This window comes from Glossina fuscipes, unplaced genomic scaffold (genome assembly GCF_014805625.2).
Source record: "Glossina fuscipes isolate IAEA_lab_2018 unplaced genomic scaffold, Yale_Gfus_2 112, whole genome shotgun sequence".
Lineage (NCBI taxonomy): Eukaryota > Metazoa > Arthropoda > Insecta > Diptera > Glossinidae > Glossina > Glossina fuscipes.
The window spans coordinates 2969536-2986729 of NW_023998455.1; the positions used below are offsets into that span (position 1 = coordinate 2969536).

The 17194-nt window shown below is 36.5% G+C and overlaps 4 protein-coding genes across 4 annotated transcripts; 3 read left to right on the forward strand and 1 right to left on the reverse strand.

Moving 5' to 3' along the window:
• Positions 1-1093: 1093 nt before the first annotated feature.
• On the forward strand, positions 1094-2130 carry LOC119639547 (uncharacterized protein PF11_0207-like). Its single transcript, XM_038036987.1, has 2 exons — positions 1094-1271; positions 1341-2130. The coding sequence occupies exons 1-2, from the start codon at positions 1176-1178 to the stop codon at positions 2103-2105; spliced, it is 861 nt and encodes a 286-aa protein (XP_037892915.1). The 5' UTR covers positions 1094-1175; the 3' UTR covers positions 2106-2130.
• Positions 2131-5875: 3745 nt separating this feature from the next.
• LOC119639253 (plectin-like) lies at positions 5876-6814 on the forward strand. Its single transcript, XM_038036538.1, has 2 exons — positions 5876-5962; positions 6035-6814. Exons 1-2 carry the CDS (start codon positions 5876-5878, stop codon positions 6812-6814), a joined length of 867 nt encoding a protein of 288 aa, XP_037892466.1.
• A 2425-nt stretch (positions 6815-9239) lies between these two features.
• On the forward strand, positions 9240-10170 carry LOC119639254 (uncharacterized protein CG45076-like). The gene is made up of 2 exons (XM_038036539.1): positions 9240-9323; positions 9397-10170. The coding sequence occupies exons 1-2, from the start codon at positions 9240-9242 to the stop codon at positions 10168-10170; spliced, it is 858 nt and encodes a 285-aa protein (XP_037892467.1).
• Positions 10171-11897: 1727 nt separating this feature from the next.
• LOC119639255 lies at positions 11898-13781 on the reverse strand. The gene is made up of 2 exons (XM_038036540.1): positions 13742-13781; positions 11898-12769 (listed from the first exon to the last, which is right to left on the reverse strand). Exons 1-2 carry the CDS (start codon positions 13743-13745, stop codon positions 11898-11900), a joined length of 876 nt encoding a protein of 291 aa, XP_037892468.1. The 5' UTR covers positions 13746-13781.
• Between the last annotated feature and the right edge of the window lie 3413 nt (positions 13782-17194).

Sequence of the window (17194 nt, forward strand, 5' to 3'; positions counted from 1 at the left end):
CGCCGGCTAATTTCTGTGCTTTCGAGGCGTCTATTCGATCCTGGAATGCGTTCTGAGCCACGTTCTTTCGGAGTTTGCCCAGTCGAGCATTGTTAACTAATGCGGCAACTTGTGGATCAATGATTACGCCTTCTTCGCCGTCGTCTAAAAAATTTGTAAATGGATCGGTCGACATCTTTTCTTGTTCGTACTAAACTAACGAATATGATGCAGAAAGATCATGAAAAAAGGGATGAATAGATTATATAAAAATACATTACATTCTTATTCTGATCAATCTTGTAACCGAAGCTCGTAAATATCAAAAAACATAAAATGTAAGGGAAAAAATTCATTACATCGAAAATATTTTCAATTTTTTAAATTTATGTCAAGCGAACGAACAATTACCGAAAAAGAGGATTTGTTTGTTTAGAAAACAAAAAACAAAACAAAAGAGATATAATGTCATTAATTTATAGAACAAAATTGGCTATTTTTGCTTTGTACCGTTCTCCGCCCATCTATAGTCTTAATTCGAGAAAAAAAACAGAGTTGCAATTTCTATTAGTTTTGCCAAATATTTATTTGGCATTGTATCTGCTCTTCCGATCTTCCATGAAAATGTGCGAACGACCTTAGAAGTTGAATAGGGACTTGACTTATAGATTATATATAATAGTATACCACACCTTTATATAAATCGATACATCTGTTCACACTGCTTCTGGCCTGAGAATGAATGTCGTTATATCTCCCCTGAGATATGAAAATCGCCCTCAAATTCAGTTAATGCACTTTTGGTTTGTTAGGCACTAACGCGAACAAAATAGGTGAACGCTGTACAAAGCCGTCATAGTTGCAGTGTTAATGCTATCTTCAAAGATCTGGTCCTAAATCAAGTCCACAACCACGAAGAACATTAGAACATTACCTGCGGCTGCTCACATATGGGACCGCGCGTTACATCCGTGAGCAGCTGAATTGCCATGACTGCTTACGTGATCTGGCCAAAGAAGAAGTTGATTTTTAACAATGTATAAATAAAATCATAGCTATTGTCGGAATCCTCAGCTGAGGTGAGTGTAGAACGTGGCAATCAATATCTAAAAGTCAATGTCGAAGTTTTGATATCAAAATCAAATGTTTTTTAAAAGAAATTTGTTCGGAAGTTCGTTACTTTGTGTGTAGTCATTATGACATTTCGCTTATGTTATGATATAAATATTTTAATGTTGGTATTAGCAATAATCACTAGTGTACAAAGCCAGAGTAATACCAACGAACAGAAGGTAAAGGCTTTGCTATTGCAATTTCTGTGCTACTTACAATCTCTGTGCACTCAAATTGCTTTCAAATAGATATATCGTAAACGCATGGTACCGGCTTGGTTCAATGACTTGCAAATGTCTGCCCTGAATGGTATGGGAGGTTGCAAGAAACAAGAATGTAAAGGTACGGAGCAACTCAGTTTAGGTAATCCGAAACAGAAGGCAACCAATATAGCACAGAAGGCTGCTCAAGAAGCGACAGCTGCATCCGAAGCTCAAAATGCAGCTGGCGCCGCTGCCGCTCGTCAAGTGAAAATGCAATTAGCCGAGAAAGCAATGCAAGCAGCCAAGGCAGCCGAGGCTGCTTTAGCGGGTAAACAGCAAATCGTCGAACAATTGGAACAAGAAGTACGCGAGGCAGAAGCTGTAGTACAAGAGGAGGCTTCGTCTCTCGACAGTGCCCATTCCAATGTTCAAGCGGCTATACGCGCTTCCCAGCAGGCTCAAAAGCAGCTTAAAACCTTAACGGAGGCAGTTCAAACAGCTCAAGCTAATGTTGGTAATTCCGAGCAAGCAGCCACCGGTGCCCAAGCCGAATTAGCTGAGAAAGCACAGCTAATGGAAGCCGCAAAAACGCGGGTCGATCAATTATTACGCCAGCTGAGTGGAGCCCGCCAAGATTATTCAAACACTAAGCAGTCTGCCTACAGGGCAGCTTGTGCTGCCCACGAAGCTAAAGTAAATGCTCAAAGATCACGTCGTCATGCGATTAAACGCTTTCTAACATCCGGCCAGTTAAAACATATACAAAATTTGAAACAACAACGTCGTCGTTTAATACGGCAGAGAGTGTAGACACATTTGTTTGCAATATATTTTTATATATTTGATTTCGTGTGTATGTGTGCGTGTGCATGTATGCGTGAGTATATATTTGGATAGCGAAAATGCGATTATTTAAGATTTATTTTTATTTATCAATTTAATCGCAAAAGTAAAAAAAAAAAGGAAGAAATTTTTCCTTCTACGATCATTGGAAGCCCTTTCGCAAGCACTCATTAAAGCTTATTCACTTCTTGCAACGCAGAAATGTATATAAAGAAATTTTAATTAATTAGGATTATATTTATAATTAATTTATAATTAAAGAAATTTCAATAGAGGAAATTGTCTTACGCAGAGATAGTGTATAGTGCGCACAAAGAATCAATCTTTTGTGACAATATTTTAATGCGTCTGTGCCATAATCGATCACTTCGGTGACAAAAGGGAATAATTGTAGTCTAAAAATATGATTATTTTCGCCCAATAGCGGTGTGTAGCTTTCGCTTTGAGATATTAAAACAGTAACACATGCAATTTATACCGGCGGTCTCTATCAGTACAGTTAAGTTCACCCATTTTGAAAAAGACGTTTTGAATAGACGGGTATACATTATAATTAAATGCACCATTTTTTAATTGATCTTTGCCCCTAGTAACATAGTCTTGGGGCTCCAGATAAAGCAGTTCGATGGCCATTTGTCAAAATCGTTAACATTTTGAAATAAAAAGCAAACATTAGTGGGGGGAGTCTTTTCCTGCCTTATTCTGATGCATCATTTGCGACGAGTTATGCAACATTTTTTATAACAAGCGGCTCAGGATCATTTCCTAAACCGATTCAAGCATGCATGTCCGACCGTTTACCTGCGTAGATTTCGAGATGTTTTGCCTATATTTCATATACTAATATATATTAGTTTAATGGCGAATCATATTGAAAATGAATAGAAATAGACTATACTTAGGACCACTTCCCATTTTGAAAAATCCGTTACGCGCAATCAGTTGGCGATTTTCTTTACCAGAACACAGAAAGGGGTGCAGTTGTCCATAAACAACCTTGCGGCTAAAAAAAATGAACACTTCAAAGCATACATTTAAATTAAAAGACCTGTCGTCATTGGTCATCGGACGGACAGCATGACTTTTTCTATTAAAATCCCAAATTTGGCACTTAAAGCATGTAATGCTAGCGTGTGATGATGTATTTTATTTCAGACGGTGGTGGGTTACCTAGTCGGTGGTTCGATTCAGAAGGAGGAAGATGTGCAATTTTCTTCGACACTATGCCTCTCTTCGAAATCGAATTGGTGTTGCCAATCAGTTTGTTGATCACATTCGAAGTATGCTAATTAATTTACTTCGAATGTGATAGACCCATTCCATTCCGTTCTTACTTATAGCATACAGCATCCCTATGATTCTCGCAAAAAAAATAACAAGTTGCTTGCTACAAAAGAAAATGAATAAAACATACTTATCTTACTACAAAATCCGTAGGAGTAACTTGCAGGACGAAAACAAGTCGTGTGACTTTCATCTATTGAAGTCCGTTCGACAATCTATGCTAGGATTATACTCGGCGAGTATACCAGAGGTCCTTATAATAGTATTTATAATTTCTTCACTCTATATAGTGATTTTCCCAAGTAATTACAGGTCTATGATCTTCTACACTCTGACCAGGCTATATACAACTTCCTAGATTCCCATTCTTTCCTTATATTTCGTTCACTCGGTGTCACAAGGTAATTCATTACCTTGTACACACATACGTATACAGTCACTTATGATTGTATACTTTTTTTTGTCGTTTAACAAGTCATTGCTAGTTTATTATTTTCTTATTCCATTCACCCATTGTTCATTTATTATCGAGAAAAACAAACATACGATCGCAATTAATTGCCGTGCTTTATTCTTTGTTCTCGTGCTGGAACTGCGTTGCTATTGTAATAAAATTTTGAAATACTAATGGAGCAATGTGTCGTTGTTCGAATGTGTTGTCGTATTATTAGGTAGGATTCCCTATGAATGCTTCCTTGGCAAGCAGAACGCCAAGTCTATCCGTCTCATGTAGTGCCAATGGAGCTCGGCAAGAGACGGTCCCTAGCTAAAGCTTAGGCGGATTTAACGCCTTTTATATTTGAGCGGATACAACGCTTAGTTATGAATTGCTGTTAAACAATTGATTTCTTTATTTCTTGAAGTGTCTTATTTGTACTTAAATCTACAGGTGGTTTTATGCTACGTTAACACTTATTGGGGCGCCTGGCATTGTATTGCATTTCGTAATGCCATACCCAGCCAGTTGAAGTGCGACAAAATTTTTGTTTTACTTTTTTTTTGTTACAGAATTATGCAAATTCAGCATAATTCGCAATGTCGCACTTCAAAGTGGATGCATACGACGGTATGCGATCACACTACACTATTGTTAATGTAATCGTGCCGCACTGAGTTGCGAGCCCACGTCTGCTAAGATTAAGGAGTAAATCAGAAATAACGACAAGCCGGAAATCGATGACCGATATTATTTACCCAGCGGTCAGACAACGTCGTGAACAGATTTTTTAATTTAATTCGATGTCATCTGTTCCATTTTCGAATGAGATCAAAACTTCATACCGGGCTGAGTTACGAGTACATATCTCTTGATGCCGTGAATTAAACAAGAAAGAACTACATGTCGGAATCGTTGACCGACATTACTTTTCTACTGGTCGATTTTTTAATTTCATTCGAAGTCATCTGTTTTATTTTCGAATGAAATCAAACGTACCTGTCGCGCATTAGAGCACTTCAAATAATCTTACAATACTTAAATTAATCATAATTTGGCGCCGCAAAGAGGATCGTCTTTGATCCTCATGATAGTACTCTAGCATACAAAAAGTATATGAAAAATTTCCTTCCGACGGGATCACCTTTTAATCCTTCTCACATAAAAACTATTTTTAAGATAAAATGGGTCTTTACATAGCAACATCGTTCAGTTTTTAGCATTTCGATGGATGATGATGGAATTTGAGCCAAATTAGTGATTTTTTAATTAGTGTAGGGTGTTCAAAAATGGGCCGAGTACGGGTGGGATGTTTTAACTTGTCTGAAAATTGCGATGTTAGCAATGCAAGCCTTTGTCGATAAGAATGATGATGGAGGAACACGGTTTGGAGAAAATCTTGCGAAACTTTTCTGATACTTGTCCTTTTTCCTTGCATGTAAAAAGATGTATGGGACGTATTTCTTTCGTCAACGTCAGCTGCTTTATAACATCAATGGATGCAAGATTACATAATTCGTCCAGAAGATATGCAGGCAGCGAGCTTATCGCAAGGATAACTTGCCAGATCGGTGCAGCGATTATTGTGCAAACGGCGTAGAGATTCGGCTTGCAACAGGAAAGCGTAGAGATGCGGTATGCTTCTTCAGATGTTAGATGTGATCTAGGAAGATGTAGATAAGGGTAACACTACAGTTACTGCGACCTATTAAAGCTCGGGCTCGTGAGCGCGGGTTTCCTTAGCTATTGGTTTTTATAGGATCATTTATCGACTTCTTACGATCACCAATTAATTGTTTGACTTCATTAGGACGCCCACCATGAAAGTTTGTCTCTCCCTTTATTTCTTATCAATAAAGTTCCCAGATATTTAACCTTTTGGATTTATTTCTAAAAATATTTTTTGCTTTTATTTTATCTGACATTTCTTATTTTCTTATTATTGAATGCAAACATATTTTCACTCGGATAAGAAGAAACCGTAGACGTTGTGTTTAAAACAAAACACAAACATAAAATGAGAATTCGCTTAAGATTAATTATATATCTGTTCACATTAGTAGGTGCTTTAACTGCGGCTCAAGGATATATGAACGACGAGAAGGTGGGTAAGCCGCACTGATATCAATGTGTTCCAAACTCAACAAAGTCTGCCATTCTTTGTGTTTTGATTTAGTTTTATCGAAAACGTATGGTACCTGGCTTATACAACGACTTCTCATTTGCTAGCGTCGACGGCAACAATTGCAACGGTAAGCAAGAATGCAAGGGAGCTGAAAAAATATCGCAAGGTAATCCTAAGCAGAAGGCTACCAACATAGCACAGAAAGCCGCCCAGGAAGCCGCTGCTGCTTCGGAAGCGCAAAACGCGGCGGGTCAAGCCGCAGCTCATCAAGTGAAAGCTCAGTTAGCTGAAAAGGCGATGCAAGCAGCTAAGGCTGCCGAGGCTGCTTTGGCTGGTAAACAACAAATTGTTGAGCAGTTAGAGCAAGAAGTACGCGAGGCCGAAGCTGTTGTACAGGAAGAAACTTCTTCTCTTCAAAATGCTCAAACAAATATTAATGCGGCGGTGAGGGCGGCTCAACAGGCCCAAGCTCAGTTAAAGACGTTAACACAGGCGGTGCAAACCGCTCAAGCCAATGTCGGCAATGCTGAGCAAGCAGCTAATGGCGCACAAGCTGAGGTGGCGGAAAAATCTCAGCTACTAGATGCCGCAAAAACGCGTGTCGAGCAATTGTTGCGTCAATTAAGTAATGCACGCCAAGATTTTGCCAACACTAAGCAGGCCGCTTATAAAGCGGCTTGCGCTGCTCACGAAGCGAAAGTCAACGCTCAGAAAACTCGCCGCAGTTTATCGAAACGTTATTTAACTGCCGATGAATTAAAATTTATACGGAAATTAAAGCAACATCGTCGCCGTTTCGCACGTGAACATCAATTTGAAAATAATATGTAATAAGGTGTCAGACATATTTAGCTAATCTTTTGTAGAGACAACTTTTTCTTATTATATTTATGAATTTATTTCTCACCCTTACTAAACCTAGTACTTGCCTATATTTGTTTCTTTACAATGACAAAATTTGCGCGCGAACAAAGAAAAAGGTGAAACAGTGATTTCGCGTCGAAAGGATTAACCACTAACGATTAACAGAACCATCAGAAGTCATGCCCACTGATTATGTATTTGCAATGAATACCTTCAGCTAAATTATCGTTTAGAGAAATGCAACAATCGTTAGTCTCATCCCATTCCGTCCCATATATATCTATGTATCTATATATGTATGTATATGTATCGGTTGTGCGGTCATATATACTCTCACATAATTCGAAATTCCATTCTCCGCTTGTCGTAGTCTACGATTGTCTACATTTTCTATTTCTCCAATATCACAGAAAGGTTTTCGGGTTCGAACCTTTGCTAAGACATATTTTATAATTTTTATAGCTGCATTGAAATATCGACAAAATTATTATTATAACAGTTAAAAACAAAAAAGAAGACTTTATTAGGATATTGAATACCCTACATCAATTCATTTAGCGCAGCTATTCGTGCCAGTAATGAATTTTCAAAATAAAACCTTATATTGGAAGCGGCCGAAATGGTAGTTCAATTCGAATCATTTTCAATAGCGTTTTTCTTTCGATCTGTAGGTTGAACAATAGAAAACAAGACGGACGAACGGATAACAAAACCAAAAATTAGTCCATCTACAGTCCTCCTGTGTGTTGCATAGACTCGCACAAACGCTTCTATCAAATCTGCTGAAGGGTATAAAAAAAATGGAATAATTAAAAAATTTTCAAAATATATATAAATTAATTTTAAACAAATTAAAATATATTCACCAAATTTACTATCCAAGGGGGATAAATTATAAAAGTGAATTAGAAAATATTTTAGGACTCTAGGGAATTTACGTAAGTCTTGAAGAATGTTGAAAGCTATCATAAAAACTTAATTTCATAGGTAGGAGTTTGTCATTCACTATGTCGCGGGCGCCGAAAGTATCGTAATCGTTACTTACTTACGTGAAGTGAATCTTAACGTAAATCTTGCGAAGAAAAATGATTGCAGTATATTTGGCCATTACGATATAACACGTGAGTGCTTCGTACAAATTTTGTTACTCCTTCTCAAATCCCACAAGTAATATTAGAAATAATAATTCGGCATCTGATCCTTCGTCTACCATAAAACCTCTGAAAACTCTGAATGTGATCGTTCATGACAATTTGCCTAATGTGTGTATGCAAATCAGATTTCTAAGGATCATAGCATACGCGATGTTCACTAGCAATTCGATGTCTTACCGTCAATGATGTTTAAAGACTACGATCACATCTAAATTCATCTCTTGTTCATTTTCCAGAGTTTTTCAGATCAAGAGATCTTTTAAGAAACACTACTTATTACAATTTGCTGAGTAAATCTAACTTGAGGAACTTAAAACAAGTCGTTCGATTAGACCTTTGTAGGTATTAAGATTGCTTTTCGCCTTTTTGGAGTATCTCTCACCATTTGCGTGTGCGTGTAAAATTTGATTTCCACTTAACTCATTTCTTTGCGATATATAACTCATGCATCGCTAACAGACGTTTGGTGTCTTGCAACCAAAATGAAAAAAACCGGTAGACGGACTTCTTTCTTTAAATACTGAGTGAAGAACTTACTTTCATTAAAATGTATTGCTTTTGATTCTCTTATATCTAAAAATATACTTAATTATAATACGTAGGTCCTTGCAACGTCGCACATCTGGTACTCATTATTAATTCCGCTTCAAGCATGTAATGTTCATGCGGCATTTTCATAAGAAGAAGAAAAATATTTAAAAACCGAAAATTTGTAAATTTGCTTAGATTTTTTCTCAGTTTCGTTAACGACATCTTCCAACGACTCTATATCCATCCAATCCCGCGGCACATTTCGACCTTCTTGAAGTTTTCTTAGGGACCTGCACTGGAATTTCGACACAATATCAAATGAAAAATTTTGTATATCACGAATCTGCCGAAAAATTGGTTGCTTTGGCCTTAAATCGCTTAAATAATTAATAAAACAAAATGAAAAACAAATACTAATGCAAAACGTGAACAATTTAGCTTCAATCAAGAAACATTGTTTTTATTTCTGACAAGTCGTGGGCCTGTTCAATTTGTTGCTGTCAATGCTTCGGCAAACACGAGGGCCTATGTATCTTGTTGTTGCCAAAACCACGTGTTGCACACAAAAAACATCTGAGCAAAATAAATGTTCGTCCGAATTGAGGCCTTTTTGTTGTGACATATTTTCTTCACAAAACAAAGCAAAAGAAACAAAAAAAAAAAAAAAAACTTCTAGTCCTTTATTTTTATTATAAAAATAACGAACTATGAGATTTCGTGTAGTTTTATTACTTGGATATTTACTGACGTTAGTATTTTCGCTAAGCACAGCGCAAGGTTATATCAATAAGGTGAGTTGATTTCGAAGTAGTTGCTATAGCTTACAGCATGTGTTCTTTTTCTTCTCTTCGGGTATTGTTTTAGAAATATCGGAAGCGCATGATACCAGGCTTCTCATTGGCTAGCGTCGACGGCAACAATTGCAACGGTAAGCAAGAATGCAAGGGAGCTGAAAAAATATCTCAAGGTAACCCGAAGCAGAAGGCAACCAATATAGCACAAAAAGCCGCCCAGGAAGCCACTGCTGCTTCGGAAGCGCAAAACGCTGCCGGCCAAGCGGCCGCTCAACAAGTGAAGTCTCAATTGGCTGAAAAAGCAATGCAATCAGCTAAAGCCGCTGAAGCTGCATTAGCAGGTAAACAACAAATTGTCGAAACATTGGAACAAGAAGTACGAGAAGCTGAGGCTGTGGTCCAAGAAGAAACTGCTTCATTACAAAATGCTCAAGGTAACATCAATGCAGCCCTGCGTGCTGCTCAACAGGCGCATGCTCAATTAAAGACACTGACGCAAGCGGTGCAAACTGCTCAAGCGAATGTTGGTAACGCTGAACAGGCTGCTAACGGTGCTCAAGCCGAAGTCGCCGAAAAAGCTCAACTATTAGAAGCGGCTAAATCACGCGTTGAACAATTATTACGGCAATTGAGTTCTGCTCGTCAAGACTTTGCCAACACCAAACAAGCAGCTTATAAGGCGGCTTGTGCCGCCCACGAAGCTAAAGTCAATGCGCAGAGATCACGCCGTGCCGCGACCAAACGTCGTTTATCGTCCGACCAATTAAAGTATATACGATACTTGAAAAATTTAAAACGACGAAGAGAGCGTCAACGTCTGTACTCTGATAACCTCGCCGATTAACCTTCTGTCCAAGTTGGATGTGTGAATATTTATTATATTTATATGCCAGTTGCCTTTTCTTTCTGAAATTCCTCCTACATATCTATATATTTATATATATATATTTCATATATATCTTTTGTTAAAAACGTTTTTTAGGGGAATTTTTGGAATTTTCGGTAAAATTTTAAAAAAGTTGCTACTCATTTTCTCCACAATTAAGCTTTTAATGATGTGTGACTCTACTTGTGATATAGGATATGTTAAATTTATGGGGATGGATATAGGAGCCAGCATGTTCACGTATTTTTGTGCTCCACCTCCAAGGGTGAGTTTTTAAGCTGTTTTGATGAAAAGTTTTACGCACACATGTTTTGGCCCCACAACGAACCTAATTAGAAGTGAATTGTATCGGGCCCTTTTAGGACCTTGTTGTGAACTGGTATGGGAAAGTTTTGAAGCTTATGGGCTTTTTATATGGCACTTCTGCCTGTTATTATATCGATCGATTCAGAAAGTGATTCTAAGCTTGTCCGTCCATCTGTCCATCTTGTATTCTTGGTTTCAACCCACACGTTGCAATTTGTTAATTGTGTGCGGTTGTATGTAGACCTAAACATAATACTACATTCTGTGAAGTGTGTAAGGTACTCAAAATTATACAACCAGATAACGTCTTTCAGCCGTTTTAGCGAAAACTCAACTCCAATGCAATTCATTTGGTTTCACCATAGCCAGTTCACAAAGTGCACAAAGAAGTTATAAGAAGTGAATAATTGTTTTTACTTCTTGTTCAGTTCAATTTTTTTGTCACAACCTTTACAATTATCATACTTTTCACTCCTTTACCTGCGACAGTCACTACATGAGTTTTTACGGAAAAAGTTTTTAAGGAAAAATATCATGTTTCCTTAATAAGGACTCTTCATCCCTCGTGTACGCTAAGTTAACAAACCTATTGTTTTTCTTATGCACAATCACACTCTACTGCGTTCGCAATACTACTCGACCAATTTTAGATCCTTTGGAAGAAAGGGCGCAACGCAACTGCTACATGAGAATTATCCGCTGTCATATTATTCTATAATCAGTTACTTCTTGTACGTGCCACCAGATATTGTGTACATATTGTGCGTATCTATAACTCAATTGTTGTACTATTTTATTGTTATATCCTATTATGACATTATTTAAATGTTCTATTATTTCGTTCTTCTATTTTGTTGTTTTATCAAGCATGTCGAAGCTAACCGTTGTAAACCATCTCAAAATTAAGAAAAATTTTAAAATTTGCCTCCTATTGCCAGCTCTCTACATCTTTATCTTTTCTCACTTCTTTCTAACCGCCCCCTCGTTACATCGGACAAATAAATTCTTCCTATTCATGCTGATAGAGGAATACATACAAAATAATATTATTCTTTTAAATATGGTAACATCTCGACGATATATATATATCTTATGCGATATATACAAACACAATGCGATGCTCCTTATCCTCCGGTATTAAGTACTTGTGTACAGCTATTATATCGTCAAAAACGTACTTCTTCAACTATTACGCAGACAACACATTGCTGATCACCATTTTCATCTCATAATCCGTCTAATTATGTATATCAGAAGTAAGATAAAAATAAATTTCAATAAATTTACTCAAAGTAAAAGAAAAACTAACAACAATAATAATCTTTCACACTAATTAACACTAAATCTTGCTTTTTGGCATCCAACGATTTCAAAATAAATTATGCGCCATAAAGTTTGTCTCTGCCATGTTTGTCAGTACGTTTTATAATCGCATGATGTTCACCGACATCCTGGAGCGCTTGCAAGCTTCCACCAGAACTGGCACTTAATTCAACATTAGCGTGCAACGCTGCATCATTTGCATTGTGTTGCGCTGCTTGGGCTGAAAACGTTGCTTTCTCAGCCGCATCTTTGGTCTCTTGATAATCTAAACGCGTTGTATATAGTTGAGTTTCTATCGCTTCTACTTTCTTTTTAGCCTGTGCGACCATATCGATTTGTGAAGCTAGTTCGCCTGCAGCTTCTGATGCGGCTTTCTGTGCTAGTTCTGAGGCACTTTGAGCATTATTTAAAGCAGCTGTCAATATGGAGACATGATTAATTGCTTGCTCTGCAGCATATTGGGCAGCTTGGGCTGAACGCTTAGCTTGCTGCAGTTGTTGTAATTCACTTTGCATTGTTTTGTGTGCTTCAGTAAGTTGTTCTTCTAAACGTTGCAATAGAACTTCTTTACCTTTAAGCACGGCTACGGCCGTATTGGCTGCTTGAGAAGCTGCATGGGCCAAAGTATTTTTTGCTACATATGCTGCTTGTTTAGCAGCAGCATTCTGTGAAGCCACAGCTGAGTTGGCCTGATCAGCGGAACCTTTGGCTATGCTACGCAAACCATTATCCATTAAATAAGTATTCGATAAGGTAGTCTGTTGAGCAGATTCGTACTCGTAATGCTCGGAGTATGGTTGATGGTTGGCATACTCTACGCTATGAATCTCTTCATATTTGTATGGCTCACTGCCATAAGAAGATGGACCGGTAGCTTGAGATAAATAAGCACCTTTACGTTTAATTTTACGCGCAGAAGCGATGGAATCTGCTTAGGAAGAGAAAATGAATGAAGAAATTCACAGAAAGAAGTTTTTAAAAACTAATTTATAAAAACTTAAAAAAAAAATGTTAGGAAATCAAATCATAAATATTTCTATTCAAGTGAATTTTCTTTCCTTCCTCTACTGTAAGTCGGAATATTAATATATATAAGAGTGTAACGAAAAATGCAGCGTTTCTCTTGGGGCCACTTGTTATGACATAAACTGACACAATATTTCTATTCAAGTGAACTTTCTTTCCTTCCTCTACTGTAAGTGGGAATATTAATATATATAAGAGTGTAACGAAATATGCAGCGTTTCTCTTGGCGCCACTTGTTATGACATAAACTGACACAATATTTCTATTCAAGTGAACTTTCTTTCCTTCCTCTACTGCAAGTGGGAATAGTAATATATATAAGAGTGTAACGAAAAATGCAGCATTTCTCTTGGGGCCACTTGTTATGACGTAAACTGACACTGACATTGTTTGTGTTAACTGGAGCGTAATGGCAACTGTAACGTTCAGTTTCGTTTTGTTTAGCTTATGAAAGAGGCGGTTATCTTTCATATATCTTTCATTTCAATAACGGTCGACACAGTTAATACGAAGTTTGATAAAGTTTAACTAGTTGTAAATGATCTGTAATAGTATGCTGATATGAACTTAAGAAGCACAGTTTACTTGGGCCGGACATAAGTGCATTGAGTTATGTAAGAAAAATTTATTTATTCAAAATTTCCATTCACTTCTTCTAAAATTTATTTTAAATCCTCTTGCGAATCTCAATATTCACATCGATAAAATTAATTCGTTGCCGTTCCTTTCGAAATTTTCTTTTTCACATTAATGCGTATTTCTTTAGAGAGACAAGTTATCATGGATATCCTTATATAGGACGATTGCGAATATGATCTTTGGAAATTGCCGCCCGCTCTTTTTTTTTGTTTTCTTGTTTAATCTGATAACTCACCCATTAATAGAACGAAAACAATAAAGCACCAAATGTATATTTGAACAATTTTTCTCTTCATTTTCAAAAAAAAAAAAATTAAATTAAAGAAATTTTTTTTCAAATATATTTCCGGTTATGCTATGAAATTACGTCCTAACCGAATGAATCTCCAAAGACTTTTGAATATTGAAATAGAAAGTGAATATACGCTGCCGCTACTTTTTGGCCTAATGATAATATGACCAAACACAGTGATGATGACCGTGTGCATGTAATTGTGCAGATTAATTCGATGTCAGTGAACAGGTTAAGAAATGGGGAAAACCATGTTAATAAAAATAAAAAAAAAAGAAGCATTTTTTTTTTTTTTGCTTCGCTTTTCAATAGATTAGCGTAATACTGATAAAATAGAAAATATGTAAAGTCCCCGTGACTATAAGCCCACACAAACGCACTAAATCAAGAAAATCGACTTTCAACTTTTCCATAAGTTAAAGGAAACCGGATACCTTAACAACAACACAGCGATAAATGGTATTATGAAAATAAACTAACATGTATGTATGTATATGACTTGATAAAAAAAAATTCGTGGAGTGAATGTTTACTAACACATTTCTTATTTTCTTATCATTCTTAAACGCAAAACATTTCTCGAAGAGATTCTTTTCAGTTTATTTGGAGAGAGATTTTTCAATATTTTATGCTTACCATCGTTTTAATCTTTCGATTTTAAGCAAGTTGCTTAACTTACAGACTTACCTTAAAGGTTTGTGGACAAATGAAGTGAAAGGGGGGAAGAGACACTGGTGAATATCGTTAAAAACCAATAAGATTTCTCCAAATTCGTTTATAGCGAAGTCACGTTTGCAAGACATTCCGTTGTGTTAAACGAATATAATTATTTTCTTACCTAAATCAAAATGATGAATAATACCGATTTTAACGCCTTTATCTGGTGTACAAGGGTGTACAAAGTTTGTGTGAATGTATGAAAAACACCTAGAATGACTTGAGATAGGTCCATCTGTCCTTCAGAATCACTTTATAAATCGATCAAAAAGTTTGCCGGTAGATTTAGCCGGTAGGATATATAAAGGTGCTTCAGTTCCAGGAACCTAAACTTGTTAGAATAAAGAACAAATCTTATTGGTATTATCGTTCGTATCGTACGATTCCTGAATAATGAGAACTGTAAGGCGACGACTGCTGTGTGCATCCCACTTGCAACCAATGCTGTAACATTTGGGCCAGGGACCGTAAGTAAGCGCCCTTCAATTCTGTAAGCAGCAACTAAAGTTCATTCGTAGAAGGAACAAATTTCTAGGAATTACAAAATCCAAAGGTATTTTTTGAAGAGAATGTAACGAAAAATGCAGCGTTTCTTTGAAGGTCAGCGTTATTTTTCTTTTCCTTCTTGGCTTAGAAACGTTTTGCTGTTGTAGTTTCTGATTAAAATTAAAAAAATGCGGCAGAAATTTTCATTATAGTTTTTCCGATTACAAGTTTTTTTTTCGCAATACGAAATAGCCGCCGCATTGGAATAGTTTTGCTTAAAATTCCATTCATGATTATTATTTGTGAATTGTTGTTCTACGAATTTTTCAATTGACGCCTTGAAGTTAATGTCTCTGCAGATGAGAGTAGCGATAATATTTAACACTATTTAATAAAAATGTATACCAAAAAATAAACATGTAAAAAAGATATAGTGATAAATTTTGTGTAGATGTAATGAACAGTGCTGAAGATTTTGTAATCGAAACAAACGCACTGAACTCAGTTCGGTTCGAAATCTTAATTGGTTTTAATGCAGCAGTCTTCCACTGTGTCAAATTAATCTAATGATGATAAATGCTAAAATTGCATTCGCAATTGGATGAGTCGCTGGCCTTTGCCGTCATACACATATTTGCGCGATTTTTATTATAGGCTTATAAAATCTATTGGCCGTAGATTGCAGGTTATAGAAAACGATAACATCCTTTTAAATGGTTGCGAGCACCAGGGACCGATAATGAGTAAGCTCGATCAAATAAAGTCAATAGCTGTGGACTATGGACTCGCTGCCACGAGTAGAGAATAGAGGTTTGCAACCATTGATAAAGTAAGCATTCCTCTTATTATCGAATGAAAAATTGCTGCCGGATAACATGTCCAAATTATGATCGAGTTTACTCGATAAAGAGAACCGTAAACCGGCCTTGGATAACGTCCATTTGCGAATTTTTTTCTTAGCGTTCAAGTGAGATTCTTTATGCGAACTACGCTTTATCTTGCAAGTTTTGCTATCCATCAACAAACCATCGCAGATGAATAGACGAATATGGGTAAATCAGTTCAGAATCCTACGCTGTCATCTACGTCAAATATTTAAATATAGACTATAGAATGGAATACGCATGCAACGATAAGTTCAACGAAATTGGAAGACATCAAACGGCTAGTACTGTAAGTTATAATTCGGAAATATAGTGATGTAGCAGCTCAGGAGGTTTTTATTATGCTCAATCGGGGGGCAAAAGAATCTATAGTAACTTTATATATGTTCACACGATAAACGAAAAAAGTGAATGCAGAAACTTGGAAAGTATGGGAAAAGAAGATCTTCTAAGAAGTAAAGTCAATTGGCTGTGCTTTATAAACTAAAAAAAAATACGAATCTACTTTCACCTACACAGAAAAAATAAAATAATTGCCACAGAGTTGCATTCGATTCACTTAAAGTTTGTAAATATCGACTGAACTCAGAAAGTATGCGACGACGTGGGCACATATTTTGCGTTCACCTTACAAAAAAGGTCTGTTCTTAAGGAAAAGTGTTCAATATAAAGCGAATGAAAGTAAAGCTTATATTATAAGTAAATAAATAATTGAAAAGTGCTATAAGGGCTTTTTGATTCGAATAGACAAGCCGAGCTTTGTACATTCTGCAACGAATATCCCTAGCAGTTAGTTAGTTTTGGTTTCGAGCAATTTATAGAAATGGATTTATAATGTTAGAATCGATTCTTATGTGAACAGAAAGCATTATTGTTATTATTACTGTAATTAAATAAATTCTTAGCCCCGAAGAAAAACATTTAACACCAACTACCAACATAAGCTATCAGCTCTATCATAGAAAAGAAAATTAGATATCGAGCCTAGTAGTTTTGATAATTCTATTGATCCATTGGTCTGCCAAAATGAATTCTCGAAAATGTTTTGATCTTGAGTTTCTCAATATTTTGTGGAATATAAAGGTGACACTAATTGAGGTTTACCAAAAGGAGAGGAGTAGCGCCGATGATAGTACTGTAGATATCGTTCCATAATTTTCTCCTTGACTTTTTTTCCAATGTATCTTTGAAGTTCTAACATTTCCATGAAATCGTCCATAATTGGGCGTGCAAAAGCAGCATACTTCGCCGCTCGATCAGCTTGCTTATTTCTGAATAAATCGATATGACTTGGTACCCAAGGCATTTT

Coding starts and splice junctions, on each gene's coding strand:
- LOC119639254 (XM_038036539.1), top strand. CDS start 9,240: ATGAGATTTCGTGTAGTTTTATTACTTGGATATTTACTGACGTTAGTA. Junction 9,324..9,396: donor CGCAAGGTTATATCAATAAG/GTGAGTTGATTT, acceptor GTATTGTTTTAG/AAATATCGGAAGCGCATGAT.
- LOC119639547 (XM_038036987.1), top strand. CDS start 1,176: ATGACATTTCGCTTATGTTATGATATAAATATTTTAATGTTGGTATTA. Junction 1,272..1,340: donor GTAATACCAACGAACAGAAG/GTAAAGGCTTTG, acceptor GCTTTCAAATAG/ATATATCGTAAACGCATGGT.
- LOC119639253 (XM_038036538.1), top strand. CDS start 5,876: ATGAGAATTCGCTTAAGATTAATTATATATCTGTTCACATTAGTAGGT. Junction 5,963..6,034: donor GATATATGAACGACGAGAAG/GTGGGTAAGCCG, acceptor GTTTTGATTTAG/TTTTATCGAAAACGTATGGT.